Below are 17333 nucleotides of genomic sequence, written 5' to 3'. Positions count from 1 at the left end.
GCAGGGTTGCTGGTGACACCCGTGTGGCACACCGAGCGCTCAGGGCAGGCCGCAGCACGTGGCGTCTGTCGTGTTTGGTGCTTGCCAGTGGCCAGTTAGCAATTTATCTTTTGTAATCAATCTCTTTTTGCCATAATTATGACTTTTGAGACACCTTTCCTATGATGAAAGGCTGCAAGAATTGGGCTTGTTCAGCCTGGAGAAGAGGAGGCTCCGAGGAGACCTCATTGCAGCTTTCCAGTATCTGCAGGGGGCCTACAAGGAAGCTGGGAGAGGACTTTTTACAAGAGCCTGTAGTGATAGGACAAGGGGTAATGGGTTTAAATTGAAAGTGGGGAGGTTTAGATTAGATATCAGGAAGAAGCTCTTCCCAGAGAGGGTGGGGAGCAGTGGGACAGGTTGCCCAGAGAAGCTGTGGATGCCCCATCCCTGGAAGGGTCCAAGGCCAGGCTGCATGAGGCTTGGAGCAACCTGGTCTGGTGGAAGGTGTCTCTGCCCATGGCAGGGGGGGAGGAACAAGGTGATCTTTAAAGTCTCTTCCAACCCAGACCATTCTATGTTTCTGTGATTTGTCCCTTTCCCCGTGACATGTAGGTGGCGGTGTCATCTTCTGAGTTTCCGGACTGGTGCCTGCCGTTTACCCTCTCCAGAGCAGCGTCTTCCCCCTGGCCAGCAGACCAGCCAAGCTGTGAGGCAGGACCCATCACTAGGGCACGTCTGCTGCAGAGTGCCTGCACTTACCTCTTGAGACAGCAAGTGAACAGCCACACACTGACAGCGGTTAAGCTTTAGGAGGCACTAGGCTCCAGTCCAGCTACCCTAGTTCTTCTATACAAGCGCATGTGAGAGCAATAGTACATCATCAGCAACGTCTTAGTAACCATAGAGGAAATGAGCGTAGTCAGCAGAGGCGTTTTCCCATTTTAGTAGTCATGATTTAGTTTCAGACTTAATAGTTCAGTGGTGCCAAGACTGAGAAGGCCGGAAGGAGAAGGCCGTTCTGCATCTGCCACTCTTGCCCAGTTCCTCGGTGCTGAGCATCTTGCGGTCCACTTGTAGCGGGAGTGACTGTAGTTACACCTGAGCTTGTTGCTTTGATTGTGAGCAAGAGATTTTTTTTTTGCTTCCCCCCAGTAAACACTGTATGTGAGACATTAACATTTCCAAACACACATTAAAAGAGCACTTAGCGATGTTCAGCTGGTTGGATCGCTCAATTGGTTGAACAAAGCTAACCCTGTAATTTGCATAAAGGGTGTCTTGCACATGAATGAATATGAGGGAGTGTGGTATGATGTGTTCTCTTTGCTGGACTGGTATGATGTGTTCTCTTTGCTGGACTGCTCCTTCCGGTGTCCTCGAGCAGATGAGTATGAGAGCAGATGGGTATGAAAGACGGTAATAGCCACAGAGAAATTATTTTTTCTGTTTAGCCATTCTAAAATGTTTATGTTTTTATGTGGCTCATATGTGTAGCAGGAGGCCAAAGGGCACCAGAATTGCAGTTTTTCTCATTCAGTCTGTTAGCGGGCTTTACGGAGTCCTCCGCCCAGAGATCTACACTTCTCATGAGACCCTCTGTGGAGGGGCTGGGGTAGGCTTAGTTTGGCTCGCGCTTTGTGTGGGTTCTCTAAAGAAAAGAAGGGGCAGGGAGGCAGGTGTGAATGTAGGCAATGTTCATTCGGAAAAATAATCAGCAGGATTTTTGGTGTTTGTTAATAACCATCGATCTCTGCACTGCAGGTGGGCCCTGTGGTACCAAACCTGTGTATGGATAGTTCCAGAGTACTGACAGGGGTTTGGAGTTAGTTCACCTGACACTTCCCTTCCTTCTGCAGAGGTTAACTGACGTGGGAGAACACCTCTGGCAGAGAAGTCACAGGATGTTTTCTGAAATGCCCTTGGAGCCGTCCTCCCTCTTCTGCTAGATCTTAAGTATTACTTCATGCAGTAGGTTCTAGGCAGGACTGGTGCTGAGCTACACAAAACCCAGCTCTGAGGCTTTTTCTCTGCCTTTGATTCCCCACCCACCTTTCCTCCTTTGCAGAAAATTAGCGTCCTGGCTTGCCTTCACCAGGTAGGGGAGAGCCTTGCTCTCTCTCAGAGCCTGAAAGCCAGACTCTTAGGTGAGGCCATGTTGCCATCCAGCTCACCTTTGCAATGTATTTTTGTTTGCAGAGCATGAGGAGTTCTTCATGGCTCCTTCCTGCACCTAGTTCTTCTAGTCTGAAATTCAGTTCAGTTTAGACATCCCTTCCTCCTCCTTTTTCCCCACAGCTACAGTTGCTAAAGTGATTGACAAATTTGAGGATGAAACTGCAGATGACATTTTCCCCGTGGGTAATATACGAAAAAAAGCTTCGGTCTCTCTCTTGGAAGCTGATAAAAGGTACTGTGGAAAAGCTACATCTCGCAAAGCCTTGCAAGAAGAGCTCTGGGGAGATGCTCTGTCTGAAGAAGGATCTGGTAAGAAATCTCATTGCTTCTTTCCCCTTTTCATTGGACTACTCAGAGTTTGATGTTAACTGAGCTAGTGCCATCTGGACTGAGATAACAAAGTTTAGGTCCCTGTTACAGGTCAATAAGCAGCTACAGTTAAGTTGAACATCTTCTTGAAGTGCCTTCCTGAAATTCAGGCCGTATTTTTTGGTCTGAGAGGAGGTCACTTCTACAGATGGAGGAAAGAATGTGATGAAGTGTAAGGTGAGGTGCAGTGCACTGACCGAACATTGTGCGAGGGAAAAGAAACAGCTCCCATTTTTAAGCAAATAAGTCTCAGGGTCTCCAAGTATGTGCAGATTCTCATTTTTGCATATAGCAAATTTTGACATCTTGTTTGCTTACTTCATTGTTTCGTGGGAAAACTGAGCCATGGATACTAACCGTTGCTGCAGAAAACGTGAGCTGAGATGTTTTTGTGAATATGGCCTGGTGTTTCCATTATTTATCCAAAACGAAAAATAACGTACACCGATGAAAGGGAGTTTGGAGCTCCAGTAGCCCAAACCTGTAGCTATTGCTGGTGCATACTGCAAAGTGGCACGTGTTACTGGTGAGTAAATAACTTTTTTCTGTTTCAATTATTAGCTGAAGAAGCCTTAGATGAATGGTACAGTGGCAGTGAAGATTCAGAAGAGAATGGCAGCTTAGGCCCTAAAACAGAGGAGAAGCCCAGCAGTGCTGGCAGTGACCAGGAGGATGACTTGGAAGACGATGAAGAGGCAGAGCCATCTGTCAAGGCCAAGGCACCAAAGTTCAGTTTCCAGAATATCGCAGACTTTGAGAAATTTACAGAGGGGATGGATGATGTAGGAAGCAGTGAAGGAGAAGATGAAGATGGTTCCAGCATGGAAGAAGGAAGTGAAGAGGAGGAATGTGGGAGTGAAACCCAGGACAATATAAAGGAAACCAAAGACAGTGAAGATGATGGCGGGGTGATGACCTTCTCAAAAGGACAAGAGGCTGAAGAAGTAGAAAAAGGAAAAGCTGTGAGGAACCAGCTAGGTTTGTGCATGTTTGCTTTGTATTTTGACAAGACTTGCACCTTGCAGACACTGTAGAAACTGGCCATGTTAGGAAGCACTTCAGCATGTTAACGTGCTGTTAGCATACTGCATGTGCATGCTACAGCGACCCTGGTGATTTGCAAATGTTCTGCCAAAACTGCTCTACAAACTGGTGTCACTGCTGGTACTAAATCTCATGTTATAACGAGTATTTATCCACTGGCTTAATTGAACCAGTACTGAAGGTACTTATACTATTGGTGGGGCGCCTACACTGGTAGTGTTGTGCAGCGATGCTGATTGTTTCTTTTCAAAATGTAATGCCCGGTGCAGTTTCTTTCTGTCCTATTAAACTGTCAAACCTCCATTTTCAGAATGTCCTTTCAAACAGTAAAGCAAAGGGATGATTTTTTTTTTTTTTTGTGGATCACTGAATTGCAGTCAGGATCGTAGGGTGGGATGCTGCTTTGTCCAGAGACACCTTGTACCAATTTTGTGCTTGGTCAGTGAATGCAAAGGTTTGCGCTAACCAGTTTTGCTCCTGCAGCCTGCAGGAGGGCGCCTGTGCTCTTAAATCAGCAGCTCCTTCACAAGGAGTAGGTGCTTTGGCTTGCTAAATAATTGTTTTATTTTCTCTTTGTTATGAAGCACTGTGGGATCAACTGTTGGAAGGGAGAATCAAGATGCAGAAGGCGCTCGTAACAGTCAACCGGCTTCCACAGCCAGATACTTACCCAATCTTCAGAAAGAAAGGTGGACAAGCATTTGACAACGCTGTCGAGAACTGTAAGAGTTCTTCAATCTTTCTGCTTTGGGTAGACTCTGCTGTAGCCAATATGTTTTGCCTGTGTGTGGAAGCGTTAATGGGGAAGTGCGGGCTTTGAGTGTCTGTAGTATTAGCTATTGGTTTGTATCGCCTCAGTCGTTAATTAGGTACTGTGCAAACAAACAAAAAGTGTTTCCTGCCCCAGGCAAAGGAAAAATCTCGTATCACCCTCGTTTCTATATGCCTGGGTTCTCTCTGCTTGTGGTCTGGTGTTGCTGGTGGCGTTGGAAAGCCTCAGCTAGCGTCCTGCTGCCATTTCTAGTTAGTGTGGAGATTGAAGTTTGCTTATCAAATGTAACTTTCATGCTGGATCTTAGAAATAGTTGGTTTGGTTATTGCGGTTCGGTGCGGAGTTGCGGTGCTGCTTTGTCCAGAGACATCTTGGGGTACCAGTTCTGTGCTGGGTCAGTGAATGCAAAGATTTACCCTGACTAGGGGTAATGTAGCCCAGAAGAGAGGGCCTGTGCTGTTAAGTCAGCAGCAAATAGCTTTTCAGCTTGGAGCTGCTTCATATTTTTATTTTTTTAGGATCACAGTTAATAATGTTGATCTGATGTGTAGTAGGTTCTTCAGTATGGCAAATGGAATGTGCACACTCAGCTGGCAAGTGCAAAACAGTCAACTTCAGTGTGTGGTGAATCGATTTAATTTTTAGAATTAGACACCTATTTACTGGCCTTAAGGTAAATGCACAGTGAGATAAAGTGTCTGGTATTTTATCCTTAGGAATAAATGCAGTCTACTCCAGATATTAGTTGGTGTCCATTTCTCCCTGACATGTTTGCTCTTTTCTGTCAAAAACCACACAGGTGATGATGTTTATACACAGATTGTTCTTTTTTCTAATCCTGGTAGTCAGAAATCAATGAACTTCATAGGATATTCTTCCAGTGGTTTTGGATAATAAAGATAAGACCAGTAGCGTTACTACTGGCCGTACCTGCGCATTGAGAAATTTTGTCCTGGGCTGGCCCAGGTCATCTTAAAACTGGATTAGGAACTTCCACCATCATCAATCCTGACCTGAATCTTGCCCCTACGCCAAGTTTTGACTATCATTTTTCAGCTTATACCTGATCTGAACATGTCAGCTAATCAGCTTATCTGGAGTTACAGCAGGTGGGATACTTCATATTTTAAAGTTAGCTCTGCTGCTTTAAATGAAGTGATTAAGGAAAAAAGGCAAACTCCCAACAATACTAAGCTGACCTTTCAGTGAAATGCATGTTATTAATGTGTTTAATGAGATGCATTACAAACTGCACCGAGCACCATGTTTCATTACAGGTGTAAAATGCAGTATCATTAAAGACCTTTAACAGAAACAATGGTTGACATTTTGGTATTTCCCATAAGCAAAATACATCCAGGAACATGGAGTATAATACTGCACACAGTACAGCAGAGAGGTTAATCTTTCAGTTGTCCGGAACGCTGAGGGAAAATCGCTGTCAGTAACTGCTCAGCGATTCCCTCCCCACCCTCTTTTCATAATCTGGGCAGGAAAGCTGCAGTAGTGTACTCTGATGTTCCTGATAACCTGGGTTCGTGTTCTGTATTTTGTGAAAATGGCAAGAAAATAAAGCTGGGTGACCCGGATGAAGTTAGCAGAGGAGGTGCTCAGACTGGCAGACCGAAGTGATGAATTTAGGAACACTCTGGTAGTACTACACTTGTTTAGTGTTTTCTGGTGTTCTCTAGGGGATGAAATTTAAACCCTTTTTTAGAATTTCTGTTTTTTAAAAAAGACAACCTGTAATTGTGCAGTAAAGTAGGTTGCAATAAAAAGTGATTTTTGCTGAGCTGCACTGTTGTCCAGGGCAGCTGTCTTTAACTGCTCTGCAAAGCTGCTTTTTCCACAAGTTACAAAGTGCCAAACATGAAATAAGGTGTAAATTTATACGTGAAGATCTTCTGTAGGACTAGGGATGTAGTTAGGTGACAAAGACCTGTTTCACTCTCACTTTGCTGTGTTAGACACTGGGAGGGAGATTTGTGTCTGACCAACAGCTTTACCCTGTGGGCAGCCTGCGCTGTGTTAGATCTTCACTCATGGAGCTTTTGCCGGGGGAACAGGGCTGTGACCTGTCTCTTCAAGAACTGAAACTAAGTCCTTTCTGAAAATATACATCATAATATATTTAAAGTTCATTAATTGGTGCACCTTAATTTATGAGGGGAGGAAAAATCTCACTTGTTTAAGTCAGCTTCCAATGAAAGTCCTAGTTTTTAGCTGATCAAGTGGCTTAGTGGCTTCTATAAAAATAAACTATTTTTAGTCACTTCTGAACAGTGATGTAGTGGGCTGGGTAAACATTTCCTGAGTCCCTAGTTCTCTTCCCAGTTGTGTCACCAGCTTATGGGTAGGATCCCTTTCCCCAGACAGGAAAATTGGAAGAATTGTGCATGAGAACGTTTAAAGATGAGTTTGGGACAGGACTCTGTACATCTTGAATGTTGAGGTGGTTCCATTGTACGTGATGTGCTTCAGACTTGGACAGGATTTGGGGTATCGTGACATTTGTACTGTTTTGGACTGGGTGATACTCTCCCTTCAGGGAAGCCTCAACACTTCTTTCCAAATCCATGAAGTACATTTGGCATGCTTTCATCATCTTAATTGAATAGGACAAAATGATTTGAAATTGCACAAAGCAGCTGGTGCCAAAATCCAGGCTGCTGAGGGCACAGAGAGGTCTCGTCACCCAGCTCTCTCTGAGGTCCTGGACAAGCCCCTCGCACCTCTTTGGAAGGTGCCCCAGAGGGCTTTCAGTAATTCCTCCCAAGTCCTCCCATTGCTCCTGAAATTTCTGCTCCGTGCTCACAGGAGGGATGATTTTTTTGAAACAGGAAACAGTCCTTCCTGTATTTGCCTCTTTGGTATCTTCCTCTTGTGACAACCCTCTATGCAGCTAGTCGTGGCCACGAAATTCCTGAAGGGTTTGAGTAGAGTTGTGTTAAAGAGGAGACAGAAATGCTGTCTGCAGTTGCAGTTTTAAAGCTGAATCTGAGTGAAAGTGGTAAGGTCGTGCTTGTTTTCCAAATTTTGAGACTGAAGGTTACAAAACTTCAGGTATTTAATTTACTGGTTTTTGTAATCTTTTATGATTTTTTTTTTTTTAAATGATACAGCGTGCCTTGGATAGTCTTGGATTCCTGAGATCTCAGGTTCTGGTGGATGATTTACTGCAAAATTGCTTATAAATTGAAGTAGAAAATGTTTTGCAGACCTGGCAGCTTTCAGGCTTCACACCCATTTGTCACCCAGTATTTCCCTTTGTGTATAGAACAAGAATTAATTAGGCTGCACTGCAGGAAAAGTTTATGGCCATAATTTATATAGGATGAATTTCTGTTTAAAGAGACAGCATTGCTTTGTTTGCACTGTCTTTTTTTCTTTCAGGGTGTTGGTTTTTTTTTTTTTTTAATCTTTAATTATATTCCAGATTTTTTTCTGTCACCCTTTTTACATACAAATTGGAGACCAAACTGTGGGCCTGGAGCTCATGTTTATTCCTGTTTTGCATCCACGGAGAAAGTCTGAGTGGTTTTTAATACTGAAATCACAGTGGCTGGGCTCTGAATGCAGTGCAGATGTTTAATGTTTAATGCACTGCACACGTGAACTCCCGCAGCTTACGTTTCTAAGGTGCTGTTGCCTGGAGTGGTCTGTTTCTCCAAGATACATTTGTATTCTCTTGCACAGTATCTTCCAGTCTAGTCCAGGGCTTGAGATGTTGCCTCTGTTTGGGGTCTTGCACGTTCAATTAATGTTTTTCATAATCAATGCAAGTCAGAATTTGCAATCTGCTCCTGATTTGCACATTAAAGAGACCCATTAATTAAAAATTCCAATCCCTGGCATGTTCCCGCAGGATCCTTGCATTATTTACATAGAAAAAGAGTGCAAGGTGCAAGTTTCTGTGCTGTGTCTGGCACAGATTGCATGCCTGCCATTCATATTTCTATGTATGTTTTCAAGAGGGAGGGAGGTTAGAAGTGGATCTCATGAAAATGTCACCAAAAATTACCTCAAGGGCAAGAAAGAGCCAAAGAAGAGGTGGGAGCAACATTGGCGAAGCCACATCCAGTGTCAGGAATTAAACGGTCCTAGGTTTGGGGCTTGTTAAGTTAAATCTTGTTTTAATGACAAAAACCCCAGCTGATTGGGGGGCAGGGGGGCAACAGGAGTGTTAAGAAATGGTACCTCTCAACCAACAAAGGCTGGAAGCTGTTGTATGTGCCCTGGGTAGCTGGGCTTCCCAGTACTGTCTGTGACTTCAGTCACGTTCTCTTTGTCGTTCCAGTTAAAAATACCAGGCTGGGAATGTTTCAGTGACTAGTACTTTGTGCTTCACAAAAAGAGCTGGGAATTCTACCTTTTATATACTCTGAATGTCTTATTCTCAGTTTTTAGTTGGTGAGATGAGGAGTGAAAAACATACGGAAGCCCAGGTGAGGCTCTTGCAGAAGGCAGGATGCTGATGGAGATTGCAGGACTTTAAACGGACGAGTGGTTGTATACGTTTTTGTATGCATGTGCTTTCACTTTCCAGGAGTTCTGTAGGTCCCTGAAATGTAAACTGCTGGCTACATTTTTGTGGGTTTTCTTTTGCGTTGACTCGATCTGTCAGTGAATTAAGAGAAAATATTGGAATCCCACATTTCTGGTCTTCAGCGTGATCTCAAGGCAAGTTGTGGAGAAATGGAGAAAATGCTGCTTTTGGTAACAGGTGGATGTGCAGGGTCTGTAAGAATGGATTTGCTCACTGGAGGAACAAAAGTAGGGACAACAAATATTAACTGTTATTTACACTTCTTGGAGCTGTGAAGAAGTTATACAAAGGTTTGTGATCAATAAGAAAATAAACCTGAATAAAGTGAATCAGATAAAAATCCCAAATGAGATGCCCAGTGTGCTTGCAAGGCCATTATCCCCAAAGCTGCCTGAGCTGTTGTGTTAATGGAGCAGCAGCAGTGAGCTCTGCCTGGCAGCGGCCTCACCTCTCCAGCCCAGTGCCTTGTCTGCTACTAACATGCAAAATTGTATATGGCTTTGTAAATTCGGCTAAAATTTGTGCATCTTTTCTCAACTCACAGTGATGTTTGAACTTGAACTTGTATTCTCTGCAGTCAACTAGATCTTATTTTCCTGATCACTGCTCCAGATGACTCATCCATGGACATTCTCTGTGGCCATGAGCTAGTGGCATTGCATCCACGCGGAGGACACAATTTCTGTATTCCCTGTATTCAAGGAGGGTTCGTTATCCAGAAGAAACCTTGTTTCCCCCATCATTTAGCATTTCTTTAGCATCCCCTTTGAAATCCCTCTGGAGGAATTGTTGCATTGGGCTAATTCACACAAAGGGGAGCTTATACTGGAGTGTGGAAGAGTGCTGCAGTTCGCACAGCTGGCTGATGCTGCAGCGCGCGGCCTTGCTCGCTCTGTGAGCATGCTGCACGGGGGCCCAAGGACAGCGGAATAGCTTGTTGTGCCTCCTGGGAGTAAGTTAAATGTAATGATGGAGACCAGTCCTTTTTTGTACTCTGAAAGTGGTCCTGTAGTCCTGCTTGCAGCCTGTGCGGTGTTACGGATAGTGTGCTTCTTCGTGGCCGCTCTAGGGATGCAGTCACACCTTGAAATGGGAAATGGCCCTTGCTGCCTGAACACTGGTTCCCAGTCCTGCCTTTCCTTCTCCATACTGAGTCTGGATGGCAGAATATTAGAGCATGTGTCCCTCAAATCCAAATGGGGTGCAGTGAAGAAACTCTATTCAAAAGACAGGTGTGGAAAGATGAAACAAGGGAAGCGCGCGTGAAGTACCTGTGAAGGTTTCAGGAAGCAGCTCGCTGTTCATAATCTTACTGTAGCCAGTTTCTTCAACTCAGAGTCAGTTGCTGGATAACTTACGTTTCACATTGATTAGTTATTCCCTTAAGGTGTTCTGTGTCTCAGGTGCAGCTAGCCAGTGGTTGCTATTTAATTACATTTTATTGAAAAGTGGAGCTAAAAGCAGGACTTGCCTGGGACTGCGCAACGCCGGGTGTTCAGTGCCCTTGGGAAATGGAGCTGTTGACTTTTTGTTCCTATACAGTCCAGCCCAAACACTTTGACTGACCCTGTTTCTGGGGTGGAACTAGCAGCATTTGTGCTGGGTGCATTGGTAAAGGATTGTGCTTCCGCCTGGAGCTACCGGGACCTTTATAATAATTGCCTGCGTTGGGCTCTCGGTAGGGCAGGTTGGTTAACTGCTTCTGTGACGAGTATCTGGTTTGTGACTGAGCAGCATGTTTGTGGACAAGGCCTCTTAAGGATGTGATTAAGAATCCCACTTACATTCATCGCCAGCAGGAGACCTCCAAAGATGCCATGTGTCTTCTGGTTTTACAGTCGTGCATATTAAACATTTCTGTATGAATGCTTCACACTGAATGTCTTTATTTTCTTCTGGGTTAGTTCTTGTGTGTTTTGCTGTAAAAGGACTTAAGACAGAGCGAAAGATTCTATTTAGTATCTATTTAGTGTATTTTCGTATGTTCTCAGTATCTTTTTAATAGAGTTTTTTTGCTGGATTCTGTTACTCTGCTTCCTGATCTTTAAAAAAAAAACCCCAAACTACATTCTGTGCAACATGCAGGTAGATCATGTCGGAGAAGCTGATGAAGCACTGACTAACTTTGAATAAGATCCAGATCAATTTAGGTAGCAGAGAACCTGTTTCACTTCTTGTAAGAGAGGATGTGTCTGGCAAGGCATCCTCCTCTCCATCTGAGCAGCGTGCTCCGTCTGATGGGCTCACCCTCTGCCTTGCTCCTCACCTGCACTGGGTTGTCCGAGAATCAGAGTATCTTGAGTTGGAAGGGACCCGTAAGGATCATCAAGTCCAGCTCCCTGCTCCTCACAGAAGCATAACTGTACCTAACTTTACATAGCTATTAGATTTCAGTTTGCTTTTAAATAATCTTAAACTTTTCATTATGAAAATAATTAGGAATAATTGATGCATTGTTAAGAAACTGTGCAGAGCAAGGAGAGATGAAAGCTGTTGCACAGTGTATCTGCCAGACCTCCTATGACCCAAGGCTTGGGATTTCGGTTTTTGTCAGTGAATTCCAACAAGTCTTTTGCTTCATTTATTTTTGTTGCTAAGTAAGGTGATCCAGCTTTATCAGGATGATTCAAAGTCATGATTCTTCCATGGGCTGTCATTTTACACATCTGGTTACAGAAAAGCTGTCAGGTGAAATGTGCTTCATTGACACGGCCTTGGGATTTTTCTGAGAAACCGGCAGGAATCAACTGCCAATAATTCCAGTTGTAATTTTGTCATCATCTCTATTCATGAATCACTTTTAAAACTCAAATGTATCCCTGTATACATCTGGAGATGATAATGCGTTAATTCAGAGCAGGGTGGGTGTCACAGGGGAGTGGGGGAGGAACTGAGGCACGGGCAGATTACACAGTTTCCAGAGGCATTCCAGTTACAGGATTAATCGGTGATAGGCGAGATCATGGACTTAAATATATTCTTGCTTTGAAGATTTTACTGGGAGCCTGCACAAATGTGTGACAGCAGAACTGGGTTTCAAGCCTGAGTGTAAATTATTGTGATTGGATCTAGCCCACTTAAAACTGGTAGTTCATTTTAATTGAATTGTGTTAGTCTCGACACTTTATGAATACAAGAAACATTGTGCTTGTCAATTCATGCAGGGTTGAATTTGATCTGAATGGAGGTGGATGTAGCTGTCCCCAGATTCCACCTTTCCTCTCTGATCTGATGAAGAATCTGTTGAACTCTCTTTTGGGACTGAGCCAAAGCCTGTTGGCATTAATGAAGACTTTTCTTTCAACTAAAATGAACGAATTAGACCCTTTTTTTTTTTTAATTTTGTTGTAATGTTCCTATGCCTTGGAGAGCTTTTGGTAAGAACTGAGGTCAGTGAGGATGATAGGGTGCTGGGCTCATGGGTGACCATTCTGTACGTGAGAGATGCGAAGCGAGAAGCTTTAGACAAAGGCATGAGTCTCTGGGAGCTCTGTTGTTGCTGGGCGCGTGTTTAGGTGGGCAATGGGGGCTGTGAGGTTTTGTGCAGGTGCAGAATTTGGGCTGTGTGAGGTACTAGGAAAGTATTTTATGGCTTGTCGTCACTGTCTGTGAATTGTTCCGAACTCCTGTGTAGGAGATAGTGGAGAACCGTAAGATACGTATTTAACTTGCTGTTTTAGGCTTTTCTTCAGGAAAAAATGCTCTTGACCTTCCTCACTGAGTGCCAAGGCTTCTTAGCTTGTGGTATTTAGTCTTTTTGAGCAGAATTTTTGTCTGCTTCTCTTGTATAGACGTGGTAAAATTGAAATGCTCCCATTTTATAGGTTATCTCCATAGCCATATGTGTTGGACACTACCGGTGTTTGAGGTTTATTTTAAAGCTGTCTTAAATTCTAGTGCCAGAAATGCTGGGAAGAGTCCGTAGTTGTTGACCTGATACACCCAAACTCCAGACCACATGATTACACCGCACTTTAAGCACATCAAATAGGTTTGCCTACACTTGAGTTTCCCAAGATAATTAATAGCTAATTAAATTGAGTTTAGCTAAATACTTGTGCATGTTAGTCTGTGTACTCCACAAACAAGATGCGGGGGAAACAAAGGCCTGGGAAGCATCCAGACAAGCATGTGCAAATGTCAGCTAACTCGGATTAATTGGCAATTGGTTACCTTGAGATGGAAACTCAGTGCTTGTCATGATAAATGTAATTAATGGCCTGGTATTATATGGGGAGGTCAGTCTGGATGGGCTAATGTTCCCTTCTGGCCTTAATATCTAGATAACGATGAAATTTCACATTTCCTCTTCCTTTCTTGTGCTTGGGGATTCCTGCCTGGCATGCTGTCAGCCTCTTTACATTTACAGTAATGTAAAACATCAGTTTTTATAAATCTCATTTTTACAAGCCCCGTCCCCTCCCTGGTTTGGGCTGATATCAAAAGATGACGGTCGAGGCGAATCAGTAGAGCATGAACTTCTTGGAAGTGTTTCTCTTTCTCTCCCTTCTCAGCTTTCCCCCTCCCCCAGTCCCCACTAATAACATCCTTGAATACTAAGCCTTTTATTCTGTTGGTGCATCTAGTTATTTTCTTTACTTTTAGCAAACTCATCTGTGTCGGATCCTGTTGTCCTTACTGTCAAATGCAGGAATATTAGACTGAAAGGGCTAAATTGAGTCTGTTCTGTAACTCTTTGGGAGTCAGCTGAGCTGCTTGTGTGAAAGCGGTTAGCAGCCTTGGCTCCTTTGTGCTGAAGGAATACGATTTTTCCTTCTGCAAAGGCCTTTGCGTCATTTGCATTCCAATGGAACCCGCAAATTGGGCCTTTGGTATGGGGCAGACCTTTTTATTGCAATCAGCAGAAATGCTGGCCTTTTTCCTACCATCGTTTGATAAAAATTCTACAAACTCAGTATTTTGGGAAACATGAAGGGAACGAGTCCATCATTTCCTAAAATAACCTGGACAGATATACATGTGCTTTGTGCTGGAATTTGGCTGAAGTCCGTGAGAGATGTGTACGTAACTACACCACCTCTGAAGAACTGCATCATTCCCTGCTGCCAAAGGGCTTGCAGCTAGCCTATAATTTTGTCTAGGCTGGCTCTTGGAGCTTCTGCCTTAACGCTTTCTAGTAACCTTTTATTTCTGTGCTGTCCTGGTTTTGGGGCGCCAGGACATACCGGGGTGCAAATCTGAAGATAGTGGAAGTCCTGGTTGCACCGTATTGTTGTTCCTACGGTTAGTTAGGCATCGGGAATGGCAGAAAAGCTGTTGTCCAAAGCCCCGTGTTTAAGATGCGACACCTGGAGGAATTCCCCCCCGGCCTTTTTCCTGGCTGGTAACGTTGCTCTGCTGTTAGGAATATAGAGCAAGCTCCAAAAGTAATACTGACAGACTTCAGAATTATGATTCACTGGAGCTCTGGCGTAATTCTTTGTTGAAGAAGTTAGAGGCCTAAAATGTTAAGGCTTATTGTTATTCTGAGTTGATAATCTCTGTCTTGCTTTAATAATTTTTCCTCATGCCTGGATAGCCTGCGAGTTGCACAATAATCACTCACACAGCTTTGTAATCAATGCCCAAAGTAATAGGATTCCGCTGGCCAACGGCAATTAATAAATTTGTGTCTTTTTTAAAACACTAGCAAGTCGGGCCTGAAATACGACTGACTGGCTTTCCTCATTTGCATATTTATTGCAGTGGAAAAATTCTTGCCGAATGATTGATGTTGAGCCTGCCTCTTGAATTCCAAACAGCACATTATTATGAAATGAAAAATGCCGGCCATACAGTTGATTAAAGTTGAAGACAGTGGAATCGGTGTTTTTTAAGATTGTGAGAGAATTAAAGGCATATTTTAATAGATGTTGACAAGAAGTGAACTAACAAAAGCAAAGCAAAGGATTTGCTTGAAAAGATTTAATCAAACGTGTTTCTTGGGGGATTAATTGCTGGGGATGACTAGTGCAAGTGGCTGGCTTGTGGATTTGAATGAGAAGTATTGTTCTCAGGCCGGCGTATTGAGTGCCATTTTGACCTGTCGTTTAACTCCTGTCCCACAGTTGTTTGAAAGGAGTGAAAATTTGCCCTCTTCATCTGAACGTTGGGATAAACGCCTCTACCTGATAAAGATACTTTTCATTATGTATGTGCAACTATTAAAACAAGAGGTTTGATTCCTCTCCTCCCTTCTATTTGCATAATGTGACCAGTGCGCTGGGCACTGTGCCTGTTCCGGGCAGGGTGACGCGGTGGCAGGGGGAACTCTCCGATACTTGGCAGCTCAGCTTTTGCTCTGCATACCCTGGTCCAAACACCAGCGTTGTTTCACCTTTTCCGTGTGAGCACTTCCTACAGCCTGTGGAGGTACATGGAAAATTAAAAGCTCGCATGCCGACAATAATCCTGTGATGCCAGACCCTCAGATTTAATTGAGGGGACAAAGCAGTTAATTCCAACATTGGTGTGGGCTCTGAATTTCCACCGTGGCCTGTGCACATGGTTTTTTCATGTTGGTACATCCCAGCAGTGATGCTGCTGTTTGTGATGCATCCGGTGTGTGCACAGGAGCAGGCAGGCCCCGTGGTGTAGGCACCGCTGCCACAGCAGTGCCCCATCACACCCTGCAAAGTGCCACGAACATGGAATCATAGAATCATTTAGGTTGGAAAAGACCTTTAAGATCGAGTCCAACTGTAACATACCACGATGGAGTGAAAATCGTGGGAGGCTTGCCCCAGTTTTTAGGATTCTGTCCCAGACCGTAGTTCTCTGAATTGACTGGATGGGTGCACCAGGGTCAGGTGGAGAGGAGCTTGCCTGGTGGAAGAGTTTTGGGAATCCCACTGGTTGGCTTTCTGGGCATACCTCTGAAAGCCTGGCCTTGAGGCACCGGCTTTTTTCCATTGACTTAAAGTGTCTCTGCGTGTCTCCGCTCCCTGCTGCTCCACACCAGCTGCTGCTCTCCGCAGCTGCTTGGGAAGATGAAATGAGACCCCATTTTTAGAGGTCACGAAAAAGAGCGCAGCGATTTTGCTGCGCAGGAAGCTGCCTTGCTCTGGAAATGCTGAGCTTACGGTGATGGGTGAGCGCAGAAGCCATCACGCCTCCAAGTCCCCGGTGCTTGGGTTTCAGTGGCGGCGGAGCCCTCTGCGTGTGGAGAGGGCTGGTGGGGTCGGTACCCTGCGGCCGGCAGCTGCCCCGCACGGAGGGGGGACACCAGCGGCACAGCCAGTTTGTCCGTAACCGTTGGCATTGACAAAATTGATTTTTGTGGTTTGAGAGCAGGAGGACAGATTTCATCTCTGGTGGGTCCCCTGACACTTTGATACATGGCAGTGCTATCCCTGAATGGAGCTAAATACTCGAGGGCTACTTTCTGACTGGGTGAAGGGATGTATAAAATGAGAACGTATGAGAGAGTATTAACAGAAAGGCACACTTTGATTTACTGGTACTGGCTCCCAGCTTTCTTGGTGGATTGATATGCTGTCTGCTGGATCTGGAACAACTTTTTCACTTCTGTACACAAAATGAAGGGGCTCCCGTGGACTCTTAAAAGTGACTCTTACAAGTCAGCATCTCACCACAGACACTCCGAGTCCCATTTAAGCTGGAAGTTATATTCAAGCCACGTTTGCTGTGCTCTTGGAGCAGCTGCAGATGGATCCCACTCAGCGTCCTTTTTTTTTTCCCAAAGGGCATCTTTAGAAGAGGTTTGGTGGAAGGAGGGGTTACGTGTTGTCCCGGGGTTAGTTGGCCTCTCCCGCACACAACGTATGGGAGGTTGTTTTGGGGATTTTACGTACTCATACTGAAATGCTGTAAAGGGATCCAGCTCCTTTTGTTTTTAAGGCAGTGCTGAGCCACCTGTCCTCAAAGAACACAGGCTGGATGTGCAGAAGGATCTCCTGGAAAAGGAGAGAGTTTTGAGAATTTTTGTACTATTGTGACACTAATATCCATATAAAGTAGAATATTTACCACAGATATTTACATACTACCCAAATATTTACACTGAGGAGCAGATTGTAAGAGAGATGCAGCAAAGCTGCCTGCAGGGAGTAGGAGAGAAAGGGTGAGAGACGCAGACTGGGGTTACAGGGCTGTAGGCTGTGCCTGCAAAGTTGGGTCGGTAGGGTTTTCCGTACGGCAGCTCAGAGCGGCTTTTGCAGCGCTGTCGCTGACCCTGCCTCGTGTGCTGGGCTGGGAAGCTGGGGGATGTTTAAACATCTGTAGTTGGCTGAACTCGAGAGAGCAAGACCCAGGAGTGATAGTGATGGCAGAGGTGGTGAATAAGCTCTGGGAATAAGCTGCTGGCAAAAGGATCATCCTGTTGGTGAATGAGTGGTGGGAGGGGAGGGCTGTAACAGCATTGTTTCAGCCTTGGCTGGTTTGCGGTGCTTGTGAAAACCATAGTGTCAGTATCTTACTGGTCCT

At 44.6% G+C, this 17333-nt stretch overlaps 1 protein-coding gene across 1 annotated transcript in view; it reads left to right on the top strand.

The window, feature by feature from the left end:
- Nucleotides 1–1254: 1254 nt before the first annotated feature.
- Nucleotides 1255–17333, top strand: part of AATF (apoptosis antagonizing transcription factor) — a gene marked incomplete at both ends in the record, with an annotated part of 34713 nt that continues 18634 nt past the window's right edge. Inside the window, 5 exons of the mRNA XM_010156050.1 lie at nucleotides 1255–1386; nucleotides 2048–2126; nucleotides 2278–2466; nucleotides 3088–3504; nucleotides 4155–4292. Coding sequence (XP_010154352.1) covers nucleotides 1255–1386; nucleotides 2048–2126; nucleotides 2278–2466; nucleotides 3088–3504; nucleotides 4155–4292 — 955 coding nt within the window. The remainder of the gene's footprint in view (nucleotides 1387–2047; nucleotides 2127–2277; nucleotides 2467–3087; nucleotides 3505–4154; nucleotides 4293–17333) is intronic.

This window comes from Eurypyga helias, unplaced genomic scaffold, assembly GCF_000690775.1.
Source record: "Eurypyga helias isolate BGI_N326 unplaced genomic scaffold, ASM69077v1 scaffold3037, whole genome shotgun sequence".
In the NCBI taxonomy this organism is placed as follows: domain Eukaryota; kingdom Metazoa; phylum Chordata; class Aves; order Eurypygiformes; family Eurypygidae; genus Eurypyga; species Eurypyga helias.
Note: the sequence above shows the minus strand (reverse complement) of the source record. Positions and strands in the feature narration are given on the sequence as shown.